The sequence below is a fragment of the Misgurnus anguillicaudatus genome, chromosome 8 (assembly GCF_027580225.2).
Source record: "Misgurnus anguillicaudatus chromosome 8, ASM2758022v2, whole genome shotgun sequence".
NCBI classification, from domain to species: Eukaryota; Metazoa; Chordata; class Actinopteri; order Cypriniformes; family Cobitidae; genus Misgurnus; species Misgurnus anguillicaudatus.
The window spans coordinates 13,902,528-13,923,708 of NC_073344.2; the positions used below are offsets into that span (position 1 = coordinate 13,902,528).

The following is a 21,181-nucleotide window of genomic DNA, read 5'->3' on the forward strand; positions in this document are numbered from 1 at the left end:
GAAGTGCACATTAAATAGCGCTAGTCAGTCAGATAGCGTCTACTTAAAAATGCTAAATAAACGTTAGCAGCCAATGTTAATCGCTAACGATTTGGGACAAATATTTAATGTTAAACTATGTGAGTGGTGCTCTGTGGCACGACAGGGATTTGAGCAACTTCCTGAGTCAAAGCTGGCCACCGCGGACAGGCGTCACCTGTGGGCGCCGGTGTGCGTATACTCATAGAAAACAATGTGTTCGATTTTTTTAGAACGGCGCGGCGCTGAGATGCGCGTCCGGTGTGCGGCCCCATTTAGTTTATTCTAGTTTATCATTTGCTTGAGGCTGTATTACTTTTGTTTGTTTGTTTTTAAAACTAAATAGTCAAAAAATACACTATAAATCATTTATGTTTTTTGTATTCATTTGTATAAATGCAATCTTAAAGGCGGGGTGCATGATCATGAGCCAATGTTGACATTTAAAATCACCTAAACAAACACACCCCTACCCCAATAGAATCTAGACCTTCTTTTGATAGACCCGCCACACACATGCGCAACCCAGGCAACGATGTCGGTAAATAGACACGCCCCTTACTGCTGATTGGCTACAAGTGTGTTTTGGTACTCGGCCTGACTCCCTTTTCCAAAGTGTTTTTCAAAAATCATGCACCCCGCCTTTAAAGGGACACTTTTAAATCAAAAAATTTATATTTGTTTTAAAGAAACAAAATTTTTTTTTGTTATGATGAACACAAAGGAAGGAATGTTTGTAACCACATTGTTCTGAGCCCCGTTCACTACCATAGTATTCTTTTTTCCTACTATGGAAGTAAATGGGGCTCACAAACGGTTTGGTTACAAACATTCCTTAAAATATCTTTGTGTTCATCAGAATTAATACATTTATATTGTGTTCATGTATTAGGTGGAGGTGATGAAAATGGCCTACCAGCAGGGGGAGACAGAGTTTGAGGATGACGAACTGGAGAATGGAGAAGACCATGCTGCCTCACCCCGCAATGTTGGACATAACATCTATATACTTGCCCATCAAGTACGTACATGTTTACTTGTCTATAAACGGACCGTATCATAAATATACCATACATATTTATTGTTTTAAAATAAAAATATCTATAATTACTACCGGCAGAGTGACCCAAACTTTGACCTTAATTTTTTCGAAAAACATTATTGTCATTATTTACCTGACCTTTGTCCTTAAAGCTGTCTCGTCACAATAAAGAGTTGCAAATACTACTGAAACCAAGTGGAGAGGATCAGGCCCTGGAGTATTACACTAAACATACAGCACAAATAGAGGTAACACAAACAGACTTCATTTCACTCATTTGACAAATGCATGCCATTTCTTTTGTTATTTTAATTGTTTATTCGATTTTATTTGAATATATCAAAACATTACTGAGATTAGTCACTGACAACTATCATTATCCTAATTAAATAAATAAATAAATATATTATTATATATGTTTTTAAGATGCACACAGTTTAAAAACTTAATTCATGTTTATTGTACTTAATGTGTCTTTGCATATGTCCCTGTATGTGTTTACTGTATATACAGATAGTCCGTCAGGATCGCACTATGGAGCAGATTGTGTTTCCTGTACCAAACATCTGCTCATTTCTGACCAATGAGTCTAAGCTGCGTGTGTATTATGGCACAGAGAGAGACGAGCAGGGCAGCAAGATCAATGATTTCTTCCTGCACGCAGACGATCTCTTCAATGAGATGAGATGGCAAAAGAAATTGAGAGGTATGTGTGTTAGGTCTGTTTCCTCTTCTTGGGGACATAATCTTCTTGAAGGCTATCGTCTTACAGTTGCTAAGAAAAATATGTTAGCCAATTGCGAGGACAGCACAAGATACTTTAGTAAATTTTAATTTAGTAGTTTCACTAATTGTCAGATTTCTAACCTGAATTCTGAGAATCTGCAAATCTGGATCCGATTTTAGTATTGTATTTTTCTTGATGAATTGGTAATTGCATATATACACTCACCTGAAGGATTATTAGGAACACCTGTTCAATTTCTCAATAATGCAATTATTTAATCAACCAATCACATGGCAGTTGCTTCAATGCATTTAGGGGTGTGGTCCTGGTCAAGACAATCTCCTGAACTCCAAACTGAATGTCAGAATGGTAAAGAAAGGTGATTTAAGCTATTTTGAGCATGTCATGGTTGTTGGTGCCAGACGGTCCGGTCTGAGTATTTCACAATTTGCTCAGTTACTGGGATTTTCACGCACAACCATTTCTAGGGTTTACAAAGAATGATGTGAAATCGGGAAAAACATCCAGAATGCGGCAGTCCTGTGGCCGAAAATGCCTTGTTGATGCTAGAGGTCAGAGGAGAATGGGCCGACTGATTCAAGCTGATTGAAAAGCAACTTTGACTGAAATAACCACGCGTTACAACCGAGGTATGCAGCAAAGCATTTGTGAAGCCACAACATGCACAACCTTGAGGCGGATGGGCTACAACAGCAGAAGACCCACAAGGTACCACTCATCTCCACTACAAACAGGAAAAAGAGGCTACAATTTGCATGAGCTCACCAAGATTGTTGAAAAATGTTGCCTGGTCTGATGAGTCTCGATGTCTGTTGAGACATTCAGATGGTAGAGTCAGAATTTGGCGTAAACAGAATGAGAACATGGATCCATCATGACTTGTTACCACTGTGCAGGCTGGTGGTGGTGGTGTAATGGTGTGGGAGATGTTTTCTTGGAACGCTTTAGGCTCCTTAGTGCCAGTTGGGCATCGTTTAAATGCCATGGCCTACCTAAGCATTGTTTCTGACTTTTCCATCTCTTTATGACCAAAATGTACCCATCCTTTGATGGCTACTTCCAGCAGGATAATGCACCATGTCACAAAGCTTTAATCCTTTCAAATTTGTTTTCTTGAACATGACAATGAGTTCACTGTACTAAAATGGCCCCAACTGTCACCAGATCTCAACCCAATAGAGCATCTTTGGGATGTGGTGGTATGGTAGCTTTGTGCCCTGGATGTGCATCCCACAAATCTCGATCAACTGCAAGATGCTATCCTATCAATATGGTCCAACATTTCCAAATAATGCTTTCAGCACCTTGTTTAATCAATGCTACGTAGAATTAAGGCAGTTCTGAAGGCGAAAGGGAGTCAAACACAGTATTCGTATGGTGTTCCTTATAATCCTTTAGGTGAGTGTATATAACCGATTCAGCAAAAATTATCGGCCCCGATACCGATCCCAGGTGCATCCCTAAAACAACCATTACCTCTTTGGCATGAAATCTACTACTGATATATATTTTGTAGCCTTTATGGTTATAAATGTGATGTGAAGTGATAACTGGTTAGTTACCATGAATTAAATTTCTATACTTGTTTCCTGTATCAGCTTTTTGTGTAGTCTAAAAAGTCCTAAAAATTTAAACTTTCTTTCATTTTTTTGACTTTACTTCAGTATGATCTCGATCTTTCTGTTTTTAGCACAGCCAGTTCTGTACTGGTGTAGCAGGAACATGTCATTCTGGAGTAATGTGTCATTTAACCTGGCTGTTCTCATTAATCTGTTGGTGGCGTTCTTTTACCCTCTGGATGGAATGAACGACAGTGAGTTCCTCTCAATATTCAGCACTTCTCACAATATCCCTGTATACAACAGTATACTTAAACATACCTCACCTGTGTTTTGTTTCAGGTCCACTGGATCCCTCTCTTTCTCTGTTGCTGTGGGTGTGTTTGTTGGGTTCACTGGGTTTTGTGTTGATGTCACCGAGGCCAAACGCAGTGAGAGTTCTGGTCATCTCCACTGTTTTGCAGCTCGGCTTCTCAGTTGGACTGCAGCATATGCTCACACTCCTGGGAGCTTTTAATGTAGGAATACACGCACATATACTTGTTTACTCTAATATAGTTCAAATGTTTAAGGTTGCTCACTAATTCATTTTTAATATTTTTTACATTTTAGTTTAATAGTAAAACCATCGGAACTGTGAAAGGACAAAAATGTAACTATGGAAATTTAGTTGGGGCTAAAAAATTATAACGATGATATACAAAACAATGTTAAATTTTAGCATCTTGAAAGTAGTCAGTCTGTCCAGAATTTGCACTTTAATGTGGCACTTTATCAACCAGCTTTTTGAGGCCTCACCGTTAAATACTTTTTAAACAGTATTTCATGCTTTTCCTTCATTTTTTCAGTCATCTCATATATATTATGTGATTATATATATATATATATATATATATATATATATATATATATATATATATATATATATATATATATATATATATATATATATATATATATATATATATATATATATATATATATATATATATATATATATATATATATATATATATATAAGTTTTATTTTGTATTTAATCAAATTAGTATGTTGGGAAAATATTTATGAACATTTCAGACAGGGTCACATATTTTTGAACGGTAGTGTATATTTTGTATCTGCATGTTACACACCTAGTGTCAGTGTTTCATGACTCTTTGTCCCTGTTTTGCTTCTGTGCAGGTGTGTAATAAGATAGTGTTCATGCTGAGCTTTGTGGGTAACCGTGGGACATTCACCCGTGGTTACCGGGTGATGGTGATGGACAGAGAGTTTCTATTTCATCTGCTGTATCTTCTCATCTGCACTCTAGGCCTTTTTGGACACGTCTTCTTTTACAGTCTTCTGGTTCGTCTGAACATTTTAAAATTGCTACACTAACGTCTGTCTAAACAGAAGATACAGATGTCTATACTGGTTACTAACATTTAATTGTGTGTGTGTGTGTGTGTAGTTGTTTGACCTGGTGAACAGGGAAGAAACTCTGTTGAACGTAATCAAGAGTGTTACACGAAATGGCCGGTCCATCGTGCTGACAGCTGTCCTGGGTCTGATCCTGGTCTACCTTTTCTCTATAGTGGGATATATGTTCTTCAAAGATGACTTTATCCTGGAAGTAAACCGTATTTACAACAATACTCTGGGTAATACACACATGTATACATTAATATATACACACACATACCAAAGCAAAACAAAGTAAGGTTTATGTTTTTTTGTGTGTGTTTGTATCTATGGTAGAGGAAGGAGTTAATCTAGCTTCGAGTTTCCTGTCTGAAGGGGTCTGCAATGCGAATAATGAGTCCTGTCTGTCTGTGGATGCTGAGGGTATGAATATAAATGAGGAGCTCAGATGCAAAAGCCACTAAATGCCACCTCCGTCAAAAATGAGATAATGTTATTAACCTAATGTTCTCAGCACATATTATATGTTCATCAAATACCTTCACTTCAAATCCCGGCTTAAGGCCATTCGTAAATACCTGTCCGAATCCGTTAAACGCCAAATTGATTTTTCAGCAAAGTCCTCTAAGTGCGCTAGTCCTCTAGCGTGCGAAATGATCGTGGATCACATTCAAACTTGTGGCTCTTGTGAGTACTTGGACTTGAATACAACTTGAATGTGGTAGCCACATTCCGACTTTCATCATGTGCAATGTTTCCTGTTGCATCTTTAATGATTTTGCAACTAGAAAAGGCATTTAAGTTACGGACTATTAACCTTTTCATTTCCATTAAAGTGAAATTACTGAACTTAAACATAAGAGCTTGATAAAAAAATGCTTTTAAGAAAACATATCAGATGCACTTAGAGGGTGTTGCATCTGAACTATAATAATATTAACCCTTTGTAGTGATCTTTACTTACTATACAGTTGTATACTTGTTATGAAACATAAATTAGTAGAAGGTACAATAAAAAATGCATTAATTTAATCGTCATTACGTCCTCTAAATTACATTGTGTCTTTGTGTGTTTAGATGATGTGGAGCGAGCTTGTGATTCTCTGTGGATGTGTATGATAACTGTATTGAGTCATGGTCTCAGGAGCGGTGGTGGAGTTGGAGATGTTCTGCGTAAGCCATCCAAAGAGGTACAGACACATCTGCTTTAATCATTTAAAGCTAGATTAGTGATGTTTGCCAGTTAATTTCTAATAAAAAGCTATCTCAGGGGCGGCTTCCCAGACAGGGCTTATCCTAGTCCCAGTCTAAAATGCATGTTTTAGCTGCTTTAATTTAAATAACAGTTTACACTGACATATCTTAACATTATATCAGTGCCATTGTTTTGTTTTAAGATGCATACCAATATTGTTTTTTGTAAGGTATGTATGTAAAAACTACTTAATATAACTAAGGCCTAGTCCTGGTTTAAAGGGGACAGAGAATGAAAATACGTTTTTACCTTGTCTTAGTTAAATAACGGTAGTCTACCCGCATTCATACGGAAAGTGCTAGACATTCTAAACATCTTAGTTTCATAGAAATTCCTCCTTTAGAAATGTCCACCAGAAAATGGCCCAATCTGAACAAATGTTGTTGTCTACATGTCACATCACAGAACAAAGATAAACACCCCGTTCAATCATTCTATGTCACCTTTAATCTAAACCCTGTCCGGGAAACTGCACCTCAAAGTATTAAACCATGATATGCTTTGATGAGTTTATTTAATAATAATGCAGATATGCATTATTACTTTTCTAAGCAAGTTGACAGAACCGGGCCATATCTAGGTACCACAATATCTTTTTACATTTACACATTTGGGAGATGTTTATATCCAAAGCAACGTAGAGAGCATTCAAGCTATACATTTAGTCAGTATGTGTGTTCCTGGGATTGAACCCTTAACCTTTGCATTGCTAAGCAGTACTCTACCATAGACTGTAAAAAAAGATGGACGACGCCTGTTCGCTCTCTTCCATTGGTGAAAAGTGAAGCCGCCAGTGTCCCAGTATGGCGCTGACATCTTGGGTCTGCGCAGTAGCGATTTCGGGACCAGTCATGCGCAGTAGTGAGCAGGAAGTGAAGCCGCGAAATCAAAAACCCACCCTCACTCTCGTAGAATGCGCATATCACATGATATCACAGCTGTCAATCATGACGTGAAACCACTGTTTTTATATCATTAAGTAACTAACTAAACACAAACCTATTTTAAAAACAAACTTTTGAATGTACATCAGCGTCAGCGTGATAAAAACTACAGTAAATGACAGAAACCAGCTTCGGAAAAAAGATAATTGAAGTGTAATAATTTTTTTTAGTTGGTCTCAAGTCCTATTGAATAACATGGGGAGGCGGGGTTTATGACCTATACTGGGACCAGTCACTGGGGGGGGGGATCGAGACATTTTGGCTTCATTTTTCAGGGCTTGTGCGGCACGCATGGTCAGAACAGCCTAGCAACCCCCTAGTAATCACCTAGGATTGTGTCATTGATTTAAGCATTATAAATAGCAACTTTACAAAAGCCCATGTATCTGTGCAGGAGCGTCTGTTTGCCGCACGGGTCGTGTATGACCTGCTGTTCTTCTTCTTGGTGATCATCATCGTGTTGAATCTGATCTTTGGTGTCATCATTGACACGTTCGCTGACCTCAGAAGTGAAAAGCAGAGGAAGGAGGAGATCCTGAAGACCACATGCTTTATCTGCGGTGAGAAGTCCATACCGGCAACCTCCTTTCTTAATTTGCTAATAAGATGAGCACATCTACTAAGTAGCAGATGCGTTTATTCAGATTGACTTATATTTGATTGGTTAACTGTGTTCTCTGTAGAAAAGAACCCATGGGAACACACAGGGAATGCATATTGGCACGAAAAAAAATTATATACATATGTGACCAGTCAAGGAAAGTAGGGACACAAGTCGGATCTGGGGCATTTTGAGTTATTCATAGATTCTGAAAGTGCAGATTCTAAGCTTTCCAACGATGTGTAACACATGGAAATCTGATAAGATTTGGAGAAGTTGTGGTCATTTGAATGTAACACATTCAAGAAAGAGAATGCTGAGAAATTTGAGAAAGAAAAAAGTTAACACTTTCCCTTTTCCCTGGCTGGAGAGACAATAGGGCTCATTTACATCTCATTTAGCTAAGCCATACCCCCTGTAAAGCCGTTTTGAGATACAGAGGTTCTACCATCATATGTAGTATTTTATTACAGAAGTCCGAATGACAAAATGCAAAAATAAACAGGACTTTTAACGTTACCTTTGCGGGGATCACAAGTAGAATCCAGTCTGTTTCAGATGTGTGAATCATCCAATGATTTTTGTCCACAAATGCGTATAATCCGTGAAATATAGATATATAGTCTATTTCGCATGAACTTCTGGTAATACAATATAATATACAATCGGAGGACTATTTACATCGTAACATGTAAGGGTATATCAGATTACACTCCGGTATTTACGTTCCGTTAAACACATGAACCCGCCTTCAAAGTTTGTATTTAAAATAGATAATCCAAAAACAGCACCGTCGAAAACGTGAAGTCCTTAAGACATGTTACCAATCGCTCGCTCGTTTCTCCATCAGCCAATGACTTCATGGAAAATATTGATAGACAAAACATGTAGCCAATTATATAAAGAATACAACCATCTCTGTGTAACTTCTGTGTGTTTGGACAAATAACAGTCAGCCGCATCACTGACTTTATGGGGCGCCGCTCTCGCGGTACTTTGACGTCATCCGACGGCGGTGCCCCATAAAGTCAGTGACGCGGCTGACGTATATGCGGCTGCCTGTTATTTGTTCCGCCCCAGCTTCTTTTATTAGGGCCCGAGCACCGAGGAGCAGGCCAGAATGGCCTGCACCGAAAGGTGCGAAGCCCTATTGTTTTCCTTAGGATTATTATTAGGGCCCGAGCACCGAGGAGCAGGCCAGAATGGCCTGCACCGAAAGGTGCGAAGCCCTATTGTTTTTGCTCAAATTTATTATTTTTTTTTTTTTATTTTTAGGGCCCGAGCACACCAGTGTGAGGACCCTATTGTTTTTGCTCGGTTTATTATTATTATTATTATTAGGGCCCGAGCACACCAGGGTGTGAGGACCCTATTGTTTTTGCTCCGTTTATTATAATTTTTCTTCTTCTTCTTCTTCTTCTTCTTCTTCTTCTTCTTCTCCGAAATGGATCGCATTTTTGAGGGCCTAAACATACCCGAAAACTCATGAAAATTTGCACACGCGTCAGAAGTGGCAAAAATTTACATGTAGTATAGGCGTCAGAAGTGGGCGTGTAAAAATGGCTCGATAGCGCCATCTGCAAAATTTCAAGAGAACAGCCCCCCCACTACGAAAAACGTACAGATACGAAATTTGGTAGGATCATCTATCACTCCAAGACCTACAAAAAAGTCTCTTGGAGCGAACCTCTAAACCCCACAGGAAGTCGGCCATTTTGAATTTTCTCTGTCATTTTTGGACATTTCCAAGCGTCGTACTTTAACGAACTCCTCCTAGAGATTTACTCTGATCATCATCATATTTGGTCAGTATCATCTAAAGGCCTTTGCGATGCTAAATTGCGGAGCTTTTGACTTTTCGTTGGAGGGCGTGTCCTTGGCGGCCTGGGAAAGTTTGATGTTTCGCCATGAAACAGGAAGCTGATGTAATTCAGGCATACGTTGTCCGATCTGCCCCTGACTTCACACGTTTGATAAGGGTCCAGGCCTGAACACATCAACATGGCATAATTCAGTAACACTCATAGCGCCACCTAGAGGCAGCAGGAAATACCATGTTTTATGCTGTGTCTTACTGCTCTTGGAGATTTAAACATATCAACATCATATTTCACCAGTGTAATCTCAAGACCTTGTGTGATGATAAAGAGCAACGGCCTTGACTTTTCATTAAAGGGCGTGTCCATGGCAGCCTCGCAAAGTATCGCTAAATGAATCGCATTTTTGACAGGCTAAACAAGCTCAAAAAGTCATAAAACGTTGCACACACGTCAGAAGTGGCAAAAATTTACACGTGGCATAGGCGCCAGAAGTGGGCGTGTAGAAATGGCTCAATAGCGCCACCTGCAAAATTTCAAGAGAACAGCCCCCCCACTACGAAAAACCTACAGATACGAAATTTGGTAGGGTCATCTATCACCCCAAGACCTACCAAAAAGTCTCTTGGAGCGAAGCTCTAAACCCCACAGGAAGTCGTCCATTTTGAATTTTTGCTGTAATTTATGTGCAAATTTTGTCATTTCCAGGCTTCGTACTTTAACGAACTCCTCCTAGAGATTTTAATAGATCGTCATCATATTTGGTCAATCTCATCTAAAGGCCTTTGCGATGTTAAATTGCGGAGCTTTTGACTTTTCGTTGGAGGGTGTGTCCGTGGCGGCCTGACAAAGTTCAGCATTTTCGCCATGAAACAGGAAGTTGTTATAACTAAGGCATACAATGTCCAATCTGCCCCACGCTTCACATGTTTGATAAGGGTCTTGACCTGAACACATTTTAAAGCCAATATTCAACTTCAGTCATAGCGCCACCTAGAGGTAGCAGGAAATGCCATGTTTTACGCTGTGATTTACTGCTCTTAGAGATTTAATCAAATCATCATCATATTTGGTCAGATTGATGTTAAGCCCTTTGCCGTGATAAATTGCGAAGATCTTGACTTTTCGTTGAAGGGCGTGTCCATGGCAGCCTGGCAAAGTGTGATATTTCGCCATGAAACAGGAAGCTGTTGTAATTCAGGCATACATTGTCCGATCTGCCCTATACTTTACACTTTTGATAAGGGTCACGGCCTGAACACATCAATATAACAACAATCAATTACAGTCACAGCGCCACCTGCTGCACACATGCGGTGTGGCACATCAAAGTTCCTTTAAATATCCACCTATATTTACCCATTTTAATTCATATCCCCCTGGTTCACTGCTTTACTAATGCCATAGGGTGGCGGTGCACATGCGTGCGAGGGCCCTTCCATCGCTGCTTGCAGCTTTAATTAGGGCCCGAGCACACCAGGGTGTGAGGACCCTATTGTTTTTGCTCCGTTTATTATTATTATTATTTTTCTTCTTCTTCTTCTTCTTCTTCTTCTTCTTCTTCTCCGAAATGGATCGCATTTTTGAGGGCCTAAACATACCCGAAAACTCATGAAAATTTGCACACGCGTCAGAAGTCGCGAAAATTTACATGTAGTATAGGCATCAGAAGTGGGCGTGTAGAAATGGCTCGATAGCGCCACCTGCAAAATTTCAAGAGAACAGCCCCCCCACTACGAAAAATTTACAGATACGAAATTTGGTAGGATCATCTAGCACCCCAAGACCTACAAAAAAGTCTCTTGGAGCTAAGCTCTAAACCCCACAGGAAGTCGGCCATTTTGAATTTTCTGTGTCATTTTTTGACATTTCCAAGCGTCGTACTTTAACGAACTCCTCCTAGCGATTTAATCCGATCATTATCATATTTGGTCAGTCTCATCTAAAGGCTTTTGCGATGTTAAATTGCGGAGATCTTGACTTTTCGTTGGAGGGTGTGTCCGTGGCGGCCTGACAAAGTTCAGCATTTTCGCCATGAAACAGGAAGTTGTTATAACTCAGGCATTCAATGTCCAATCTGCCCCACGCTTCACATGTTTGATAAGGGTCTTGACCTGAACACATTTTAATGCCAATATTCAACTTCAGTCATAGCGCCACCTAGAGGTAGCAGGAAATGCCATGTTTTACGCTGTGATTTACTGCTCTTAGAGATTTAATCAAATCATCATCATATTTGGTCAGATTGATGTTAAGCCCTTTGCCGTGATAAATTGCGAAGATCTTGACTTTTCGTTGAAGGGCGTGCCCGTGGCAGCCTGGCAAAGTGTGATATTTCGCCATGAAACAGGAAGCTGTTGTAATTCAGGCATACATTGTCCGATCTGCCCCCGACTTCACACGTTTGATAAGGGTCCCGGCCTGAAGACGTCAATATAACAATAATCTGGTACAGTCATAGCGCCACCTGCTGCACACAGGCGGTGTGGCACATCAGTTTCCCTTTGAATATCCACCCATATTTACCCACTTTAATTCATATCCCCCTGGTTCACTGCTTTACTAATGCCATAGGGTAGCGGTGTACATGCGTGCGAGGGCCCTTCCATCGCTGCTTGCAGCTTTAATTATTATTATTATTATATTCCGAAATGAATCGCATTTTTGATTGCCTAAACATACCCGAAAACTCATGAAAATTTGCACACGCGTCAGAAGTGGCGAAAATTTACATGTAGTATAGGCGTCAGAAGTGGGCGTGTAGAAATGGCTCGATAGCGCCACCTGCAAAATTTCAAGAGAACAGCCCCCCCACTACGAAAAACGTACAGATACGAAATTTGGTAGGATCATCAAGCACCCCAAGACCTACAAAAAAGTCTCTTGGAGCTGAGCTCTAAACCCCACAGGAAGTCAGCCATTTTGAATTTTCTCTGTCATTTTTTTACATTTCCAAGCGTCGTACTTTAACGAACTCCTCCTAGAGATTTAATCCGATCATCATCATATTTGGTCAATCTCATCTAAAGGCCTTCGCGATGTTAAATTGCGGAGATCTTGACTTTTCGTTGGAGGGTGTGTCCGTGGCGGCCTGACAAAGTTAGGCATTTTCGCGATGAAACAGGAAGTTGTTATAACTCAGGCATACAATGTCCAATCTGCCCCACACTTCACACGTTTGATAAGGGTCTTGACCTGAACACATTTTAATGCCAATATTCAGCTTCAGTCATAGCGCCACCTAGAGGTAGCAGGAAATGCCATGTTTTAGGCTGGGATTTACTGCTCTTAGAGATTTCATCAAATCATCATCATATTTGATCAGACTGATGTTAAGCCCTTTGCGGTGATAAATTGCGAAGATCTTGACTTTTCGTTGAAGGGCGTGTCCGTGGCAGCCTGGCAAAGAGTGATGTTTTGCCATGAAAGAGGAAGCTGTTGTAATTCAGGCATACATTATCCGATCTGCCCCCGACTTCACAAGTTTGATAAGGGTCCCGGCCTGAACACGTCAATATAGCAATCAGTTAATAATCAGGTTCAGTCATAGCGCCACCTGCTGCACACAGGCGGTGTGGCACATCAATTTTCCTTTGAATATCCACCTATATTTACCCACTTTAATTCATATCCCCCTGGTTCACTGCTTAACTAATGCCATAGGGTAGCGGTGCACATGCGTGCGAGGGCCCTTCCATCGCTGCTTGCAGCTTTAATTATTTTTATTTTTATTTTTTTTAACACTTTTGGGCATTTTGGGTGCCTTAACATACTCGAAAACTCTTGAAATTTGGCACAGACGTTAGAGTCGTTCGTCATTGCGAACAGACAAAGGCTGGAACACGGGCGTGGCACGGGGGCTCTGTAGCGCCCCCTGTAATGCAAAAACAAACAGTAGTGCGCAGATCGGGCAAACATGTACGCACATTTACGAAAGTTGGTACACATATAGATCTCATCGACCCGAACAACTTTCGCCCTCTAACATTTTAGCTCCGCCCAACAGGAAGTCCGCCATTTTGGATTGTTTAAAAAATGCATGCGGTGAACTTTTAAATACTCCTCCTAGAGGATGAATGCGATTGACACCAAAAGTGGTGAACATGATGTCGAGACATTGGACTTGCTAAATTGCGAAGGGATTTTTGATATCTCGAACGGTTCCGCCATGGCGAGGCGACGAATTCATGGCGAATTCAGAGAAACAGGAAGTGTCTAATATCTGAGGCAAAAAATATCTTATTGTGATGCCATGCGGGATGTTTGTTCGTCTAAAGATTCCGATCGCATCGATGTGCCTATTGTGACTCCCGGGTATAGCGCCACCACCAGGCGCCAGGAAGTGTGTCAGTCACAAAGGTGATTTTTTTTCACAGTTCCATGCGATGTTCTTTTAAATACTCCTTCTAGGATTTTCATGCGATTGTTACCAAAAGTGGTCAACATGATGCCGAGACATTGTAGATGATAAATTGCGAAGGGATTTTTGATATCTCAAACGCTGTTCCCATGGCAACCTGTCAAACTTTACTTTCGTTTTTAAGGCATATTTAAACCTTACATCTGCATGCGGTAAACTTTTAAATACTCCTCCTGAGGAAATAATGTGATTGACTCCAGAAGTGGTCAACATAATGGTGAGACATTGTAGATGATAAATTGCGAAGGGATTTTTGATATCTCAAACGCTGTTCCCATGGCAACGCGTCAAACTTTGCTTTCACTTTCCAGCATATTTAAGGCTGACTGTTACATGCTGTGAACCTTTAAATACTCCTTGTATGGGATTCATGCGATTGACACAAGAAGTGGTCAACATGATGCCGAGACATTGTAGATGATAAATTGCGAAGGAATTTTTGACATCTCGAACGCTGTTCCCATGGCAATGCGTCAAACTTTACTTTTATTTCAGGCATATTTAAGGCTCTTGGCGTGCTTAGATTAACTTTAAATTTGGCACACACATCAGAGTTGTCGGCTGTTAAGTGTTGACAAAAACGTCAGATAAAGGCGTGTCTATTTAGTGGCTCACTAGCGCCCCCGTTTATCTAAAATGTTGGGTTTCATTTACCTACAGTCCCTTAATGGGTAGTCCCCCGATATTTACCCACTTGATGCACTTGCCCACCGTGCATCGTTTTCTCGGAGGCACCGTGTAGCGGTAAATAAACGTGCGAGGGCCCGCCATCGCTGCTTGCAGCTATATTTTTTATTTTTTTTTTTATTTTTTTCAACACTTGACCTAATTTGGGTCCCTTAACATACTCAAAAACTCTTGAAATTTGGCACACATGTCAGAGTCCCGTACCACTAGGCTCATGCAAAGGCTGAAACACGGGCGTGGCACTGGGGCTCTGTAGCGCCCCCTGTAATGCAAAAACAAACATTGGTGCACAGATCGGGCAAGCATGTACGCACATGTACGAAAGTTGGTACGCATATAGATCTCATCGACCCGAACAACTTTTGCCCTCTAACATTTTAGCTCCGCCCAACAGGAAGTCCGCCATTTTGGATTGTTTAAAAAATGCATGCGATGAACTTTTGAATACTCCTCCTAGGGGATTCATGCAAATGACACCAAAAGTGGTGATCATGATGTCAAGACATTGTACTTGCTAAATTGCGAAGGAATTTTTGATATCTCGAACGGTGTTGCCATGGCGAGGCGGCAAAGTCATGGCGAAATCAGAGAAACAGGAAGTGTCTAATATCTATGGCAAAAAATATCTTATAGTGATGCCATGCGGGGTGTTTGTTCGTCTGAAGATTCCGATCGCATCGATGTGCCTATTGTGACTCCCAGGTATAGCGCCACCACCAGGCGCCAGGAAGTGTGTCAGTTACAAAGCTGGATTTTTTTGACAGTTCCAATGTTCTTTTAAATACTCCTTCTAGAAAAATCATGCAATTGACACCAAAAGTGGTCAACATGATGACGAGGCATAGTAGATGATAAATTGCGAAGGGATTTTTGATATCTCGAACGCTGTTCCCATGGCAACGTGTCAAACTTTACTTTCATTTTAAAGGCATATTTAAGCCTTTCAGTTGCATACAGTTAACTTTTAAATACTCCTCCTAGGATTTTCATACGATTGACACGAGAAGTGGTCAACATGATGCCGACACATTGTAGATGATAAATTGCGAAGGGATTTTTGATATCTCAAACGCTGTTCCCATGGCAACCTGTCAAACTTTACTTTCATTTTAAAGGCATATTTAAGCCTTTCAGTTGCATACAGTTAACTTTTAAATACTCCTTCTAGGATTTTCATGCGATTGACACGAGAAGTGGTCAACATGATGCTGAGACATTGTAGATGATAAATTGCGAAGGAATTTTTGACATCTCGAACGCTGTTCCCATGGCAACGCGTCAAACTTTACTTTAATTTCAGGCATGTTTAAGGCTCTTGGCGTGCTTAGTTGAACTCTAAATTTGGCACCCACATCAGAGTTTTCGGCTGTTAAGTGTTGACAAAAAGGTCAGACATAGGCGTGTCTCTTAAGTGGCTCACTAGTGCCCCTGTTTGTCTAAAATGTGGGGTTTCTTTTACCTACAGTCCCCAAATGGCTCAGAAACAACATTAAATAGCCCACTGATATTTTACCCACTTGATGCACATGCCCACCGTGCATCGTTTTCTCGGACACACTGTGTAGCGGTAAAAAAACGTGCGAGGGCCCGCCATTGCTGCTTGCAGCTATATTATTTCTTTTGTTTTGTGCGCCCGAGCTTCATTTACAGTCTGGGGAGACGCACGCTATAAGTTTGAAAAAAATAAATAAAACTCAGCAAACATGTCTTAAGGGACAGAGCAGCCATGTCACTACAGTCACGTGACTTCACGCTCTAGCCGGAAGAGAAGACAATGCTGAATAAAGTCGTAATTCTTGCTATTTTTGGACCAAACTGTATTTTCGATGCATCAACACAATTTTACTGACCCACTGATGTCACATGGACTACTTTGATAATGTTTTATTACCTTTCTGGACATGGAAACCGTACATAGATTTTCAATGAAGGAGACAGAAAGCTCTCGGACTAAATCTGATGTTAAAACATCTTAAACTGTGTTCCGAAGATGAACGGAGGTCTTCCGAGTTTAGAACGACATAATGGTAAGAAATTAATGACATTATTTTCAGTTTTGGGCGAACTATCCTTATTCAGTAGCCACGCTGTTCCCTTTGGGGGCGGAGGCGAAAACACAACCTTATACAGTATGTAAATACACACAGACAATGACGCCCCCCGCTGCACGCTAGAATCTCCGGAAAACAAGCCTATTTTAACCGCAAAATGTACGCTTTTAAATATACATAAACTGCTATCTCAAACATGGAGAGGCTTCTTCGTGATCTCAACTAACAGATTCTGCAATAAAACGAAAATCACAAATTTTGAAAAAAAAACACTTTGTTTCTCATTTTCTCGAAACTTGTGCTGCCGACTTGTGTCCCTGGTTTCCGTGACGGGTCACATATGTGCTTATGCATCAGAAATATACAGTATATTTTGAGTCACTCGTTGCTGTTCCTGCAGGTCTGGAGAGAGATAAGTTTGATAACAAAACAGTGACATTTGAGGAGCACATTAAGGAAGAGCACAACCTCTGGCACTACCTGTTCTTCATTGTTCTGGTGCGGGTTAAGGACTCCACTGAATACACAGGCCCTGAGAGCTACGTTGCTCAGATGATCAAGGTGAGAATATCTGGGTGATTCTCACGAAAACTTAGTTTTAAAAATGTCAAGCATGAAAATGTAAAAATTGCTTAAATTTACTTTTTTTCCCACCAGACATTGAAAAACAAAGTCTGGAGTAAATGGGAACATTAATTTAAAAACTTTTACTTATCATTTAACACTTTTTGTAACATAATTTTAAAAATTAGTCCAAAAAAATCTCATTACCGCAACAGTCAGAAAACATCAACACTGACATATTTTCAAAATGACATGACAAACCTGAAAGAACATAATTGGGAGATTCTGCACATGCATTTAAAATCAAAGTATTATGCTTCTATTAATTAAATTAACATTTAATAAGCATCTGTTGCGGTAATGATAATCAAAATGTCGTGTAAGCATTCTGACAAGACAATATTTCAAATTAACTGTAAAAAAAATGATCTTACCTGGTAGCCATCTTGAAGTAACTGGTCCATGTGCTTGGTCACTCAAAATCAAACTTTATTAAAATTCTGTATGTGTGCTTAAACTCTTCTCAAAAAGTGTTGCGGAGGATGAGAACATCAGGCATGGACACATCATTTTCCTAATTTTTCTTCATTATTATTATACATGAATATTCAGTAAATATTTTTTCTGTCATGTAAAGTAGTCTAGCAAAACATCCATTTATTTTTTTTCCTAATATTTTTGTGTTAATTTGATTAAATTACAACATAACACATGTTCAAACACAGCCGGACACATTGCGGTAATGAGAATTTCAGCAGAAAATGAGATAAAATTTCCAATTATAAATTCTTATGTTGAAATCACACATTGTGTAAGGTAGAACACAGTATTGTGTAATGTTACTATATTACACATTTTAAAGCAAAAATCATTAGTGTCGTGGTGTTTCAATGGTTTCGTGAGAATCACCCATCTACAGCAAGGGCTTTTAACTTTAGATTTAGGTTTTGTACGCGTTTTGGCCGTTTGTTTACATGACAATGATGGGGGCCTGAAACTGAATTTTTTCACCCCTTCAAAGGAGCATAACCTGGACTGGTTTCCACGTATGAGAGCCATGTCATTGGTCAGCAGTGATGGCGAAGGTGAACAGAATGAACTGCGCAGTCTGCAGGAAAAACTGGAGTCAACAATGAGACTGGTCTCCAATCTGACCAATCAGCTCACGGAGCTCAAAGAACAGGTGCTTGTTTATTCATATTTTATTTGAGTGACAGAACAAGAGCATAAAAACAGTACTGGTTTGACTTGTTCTGCAAAAAGCATATAAGACGACTGACTAACCCTGCCCGAGTATGTTGCGCTTTAGGTTAAATAATACATTTCATGCATTTTTCCATTTTAGACAAATAATGAAGTGAAGTTGAAATTAAAAACGTGGGTTTTAAAGATACTTCCTGTGGCAAAGTTTTACTAAAGCCGTGACTAAGCCTTAGTTATTGGGGTGGCGTCAAACTTCATCGGTCCAGTGGCGCACGTGTCACTGATATACACACGAGTTTTGTTTTAGCTTGCTTAAAGTTCAGAAAACTTTACAACTATTAGCATTATGTGCAAGAAGTGCTTGCATTATTTGGTGACGCAGCCCCTTGCGTGCCTCGCGAGACCTCATGTGACAAATCAATAGAGCTGGCATATTTTAGGATCTGTCACTGCAAGTTATTATGTTGGCTTGACAAATTACCCTACCAACCGAATAACAAAGCCTATATCTCTGCATCAGAACATCTTAAGCTTTGTCCACACGAAGCCGGTGCATTCCCTATCCGATCATTTTTTTTCCCTTGTTCTAAAAAAATAATCCGTAAACACGAAATCACTGAAACCGACTGAAAGCGGTGTAGTATAAATGCCGGACCAGTATGGGGCGCTGTAATTCTGCCACAGATATACACTATACATGAAGAAGAAGACTTTGAGCATGCGCATAACCAACGTATGGTGTTGTCCATTATCGCTTGTTGCTCACCACAATTGCATAGAAGCAATAGATTTTGCTGTAATAAAGCTAGTAGGCTTTAGTAGCTTCTGTAGCATGAACACAATCACGTAGTCCGCCGTTATTGTTGTTACTGTTACGTGTGACGCTTCCGACACGTGATGTGATGACGTTTTCGCTTCACAAAATATATGGATTGGCTGTACACCCGAAACCGCAAGGGTGTCGATTTCAGATTTATCCACTTTAGGACCCGATTTCAAAAAATAGCGGTATCACTCTCTCAAAACGCCGGATCCGTGTGGACGAAACGGCAATACGATAACAAATGTATACGTATACAGTGATATGCGTCTCTGTGTGGACAGCCCCTTAGAGACATGGGGGTTGGGTCATGTTCGCTGACCCAATCATGTTAGCTAAATCATGCTAGCTTTATGCTAAATCATGTTAAATGCTAGCTTTATTCTAAAACATGCTTACAGCCAACAAGGCTACTAAACCAGACTTCCTTTAAAAAAATCAAACTTCTGTTAAACTGTTTAAAATGTTCAGGCCAGGCTTTGTCAAGCCAACATAAAGTTTGTATATAAACTTTTCTATCTAGTCAAGTGTATCAGACAGCTCAAGTGTGTCTAGGAACTGTGTGAAACTGGGGATTAATGTTGTATTTTTAAACAACATGATATTCAGAAACTATTTATTTTGATTATTGTTTATTGTTGTAGATTTGCCAAATGGAAGTTTTTTTCTTTCTTAAAAACTAATTTGTGTTGCTCTCTAGATGACTGAACAGAGGAAACACAAACAGCGGATTGGTCTGCTGGGAAACCCGGCCCACCTTAACATCAACCCACAGCAGCCAGCATGAACGACGGGCCCATAAGGACAGCCTGACAGGAGAGCACCAAGCATGTGTGCATTTATTTACATTGCAAGCTGATACCACCACAGCCCTAAAAATTGTGTGCTTGCTTATGTCATCTAAGCATGTCATGTAGCACACAGCATTCCTTTAGAAAGTGTAACGCCAACATGTCCTGATGATCTTGACTTTGGGGCGTAACTATCAATGGCAGACAGAGCGTGTTTGGAAAGAAAATTACACTTTACTATTTTTGCATCAGTTTGGACCGTCATTTAAAGACAATTGAGCCTCGTTTCTGTCTGGGGTACTATATGTGACTATGCCTGTGAAAACCAAGCTAAAGTCATTTTTTGGGTGATTTACTGTTTTCTACATAAAATCATCCTACATAAGGGACACTCTGTGAAAAGATAACTTTGATATCCCTGTTGAAACAGGAAAACAATAAAACCATTACAGAAAATTCTAATGATTTCCATTAAAATACAAATAGGAACCATTAGCTTTTACCATTAAAACCATTACACTGTAGTGTGTTTTGGGCCATATTCCATTAGAACCAATAAAATTCCCAATAAAACCAATAGAATTTCTGTGATGGTGTCTATTGAGTTTTTATTAACAGGGATATCTAATATTGATATTGAAATCAGCAAATAATTTTGATTATCTGAGTCTACAGTCTGGATTTCTCAGACAGGGTCACATATTAATTTGATTTTAAGGCACTGACATATCACTTTAAGATAACATTGCACTGTGTACGAGTATTGTAGGATGTCTTCACGTAAGCATACTTCTGAAGGTTTGTCAAAAATGTCATTGTAATTCACATTTCTATAATAATGGACTTTTTGAGCTTTTTATATCGTGTGAAATTGATATATTTTGTGTCTATATTTATTTTGATATACAGATGTCTTTATTTCAAGACTTTCTATTATTGGCATCAATGCAAAATAACAGCTTGACAAAGCCAACATAATAATAAAACCTACACATTAAAAATTTTTATGTTCATACATTATTAAACTTTATTACACGGCTCGTTGGAATGCTTGATTCTGATTGGCCAGTCGCGCCATTTGCAGATTTATTTCCAGTCAGATAACAACCGCTCAAAACTAGCAACACACTGCAAGTTAACCCAGATGCTGCAAATCATTTTGACAGGTAACGTTACTGTTTAATATTACACAAAAATTAAATATAATTACGTCTTTTAATAACATGAATGACATTTACAAATGTTTAAACCAAATA

At 39.6% G+C, this 21,181-nt stretch overlaps 1 protein-coding gene across 1 annotated transcript in view; it reads left to right on the top strand.

Annotated features, from left to right (window-relative positions):
- itpr1a (inositol 1,4,5-trisphosphate receptor, type 1a) overlaps nucleotides 1–20,965 on the top strand; it is a 64,097-nt gene extending 43,132 nt beyond the window's left edge. The window contains 13 exon segments of the mRNA XM_073870347.1: nucleotides 911–1,039; nucleotides 1,213–1,308; nucleotides 1,574–1,766; nucleotides 3,499–3,621; nucleotides 3,710–3,885; nucleotides 4,551–4,715; nucleotides 4,822–5,011; nucleotides 5,109–5,195; nucleotides 5,850–5,962; nucleotides 7,366–7,531; nucleotides 16,948–17,108; nucleotides 18,133–18,294; nucleotides 19,835–20,965. Of these exon segments, the coding sequence (XP_073726448.1) occupies nucleotides 911–1,039; nucleotides 1,213–1,308; nucleotides 1,574–1,766; nucleotides 3,499–3,621; nucleotides 3,710–3,885; nucleotides 4,551–4,715; nucleotides 4,822–5,011; nucleotides 5,109–5,195; nucleotides 5,850–5,962; nucleotides 7,366–7,531; nucleotides 16,948–17,108; nucleotides 18,133–18,294; nucleotides 19,835–19,921 (1,848 nt within the window). The 3' untranslated portion in view covers nucleotides 19,922–20,965.
- The last annotated feature ends 216 nt before the right edge of the window (nucleotides 20,966–21,181 follow it).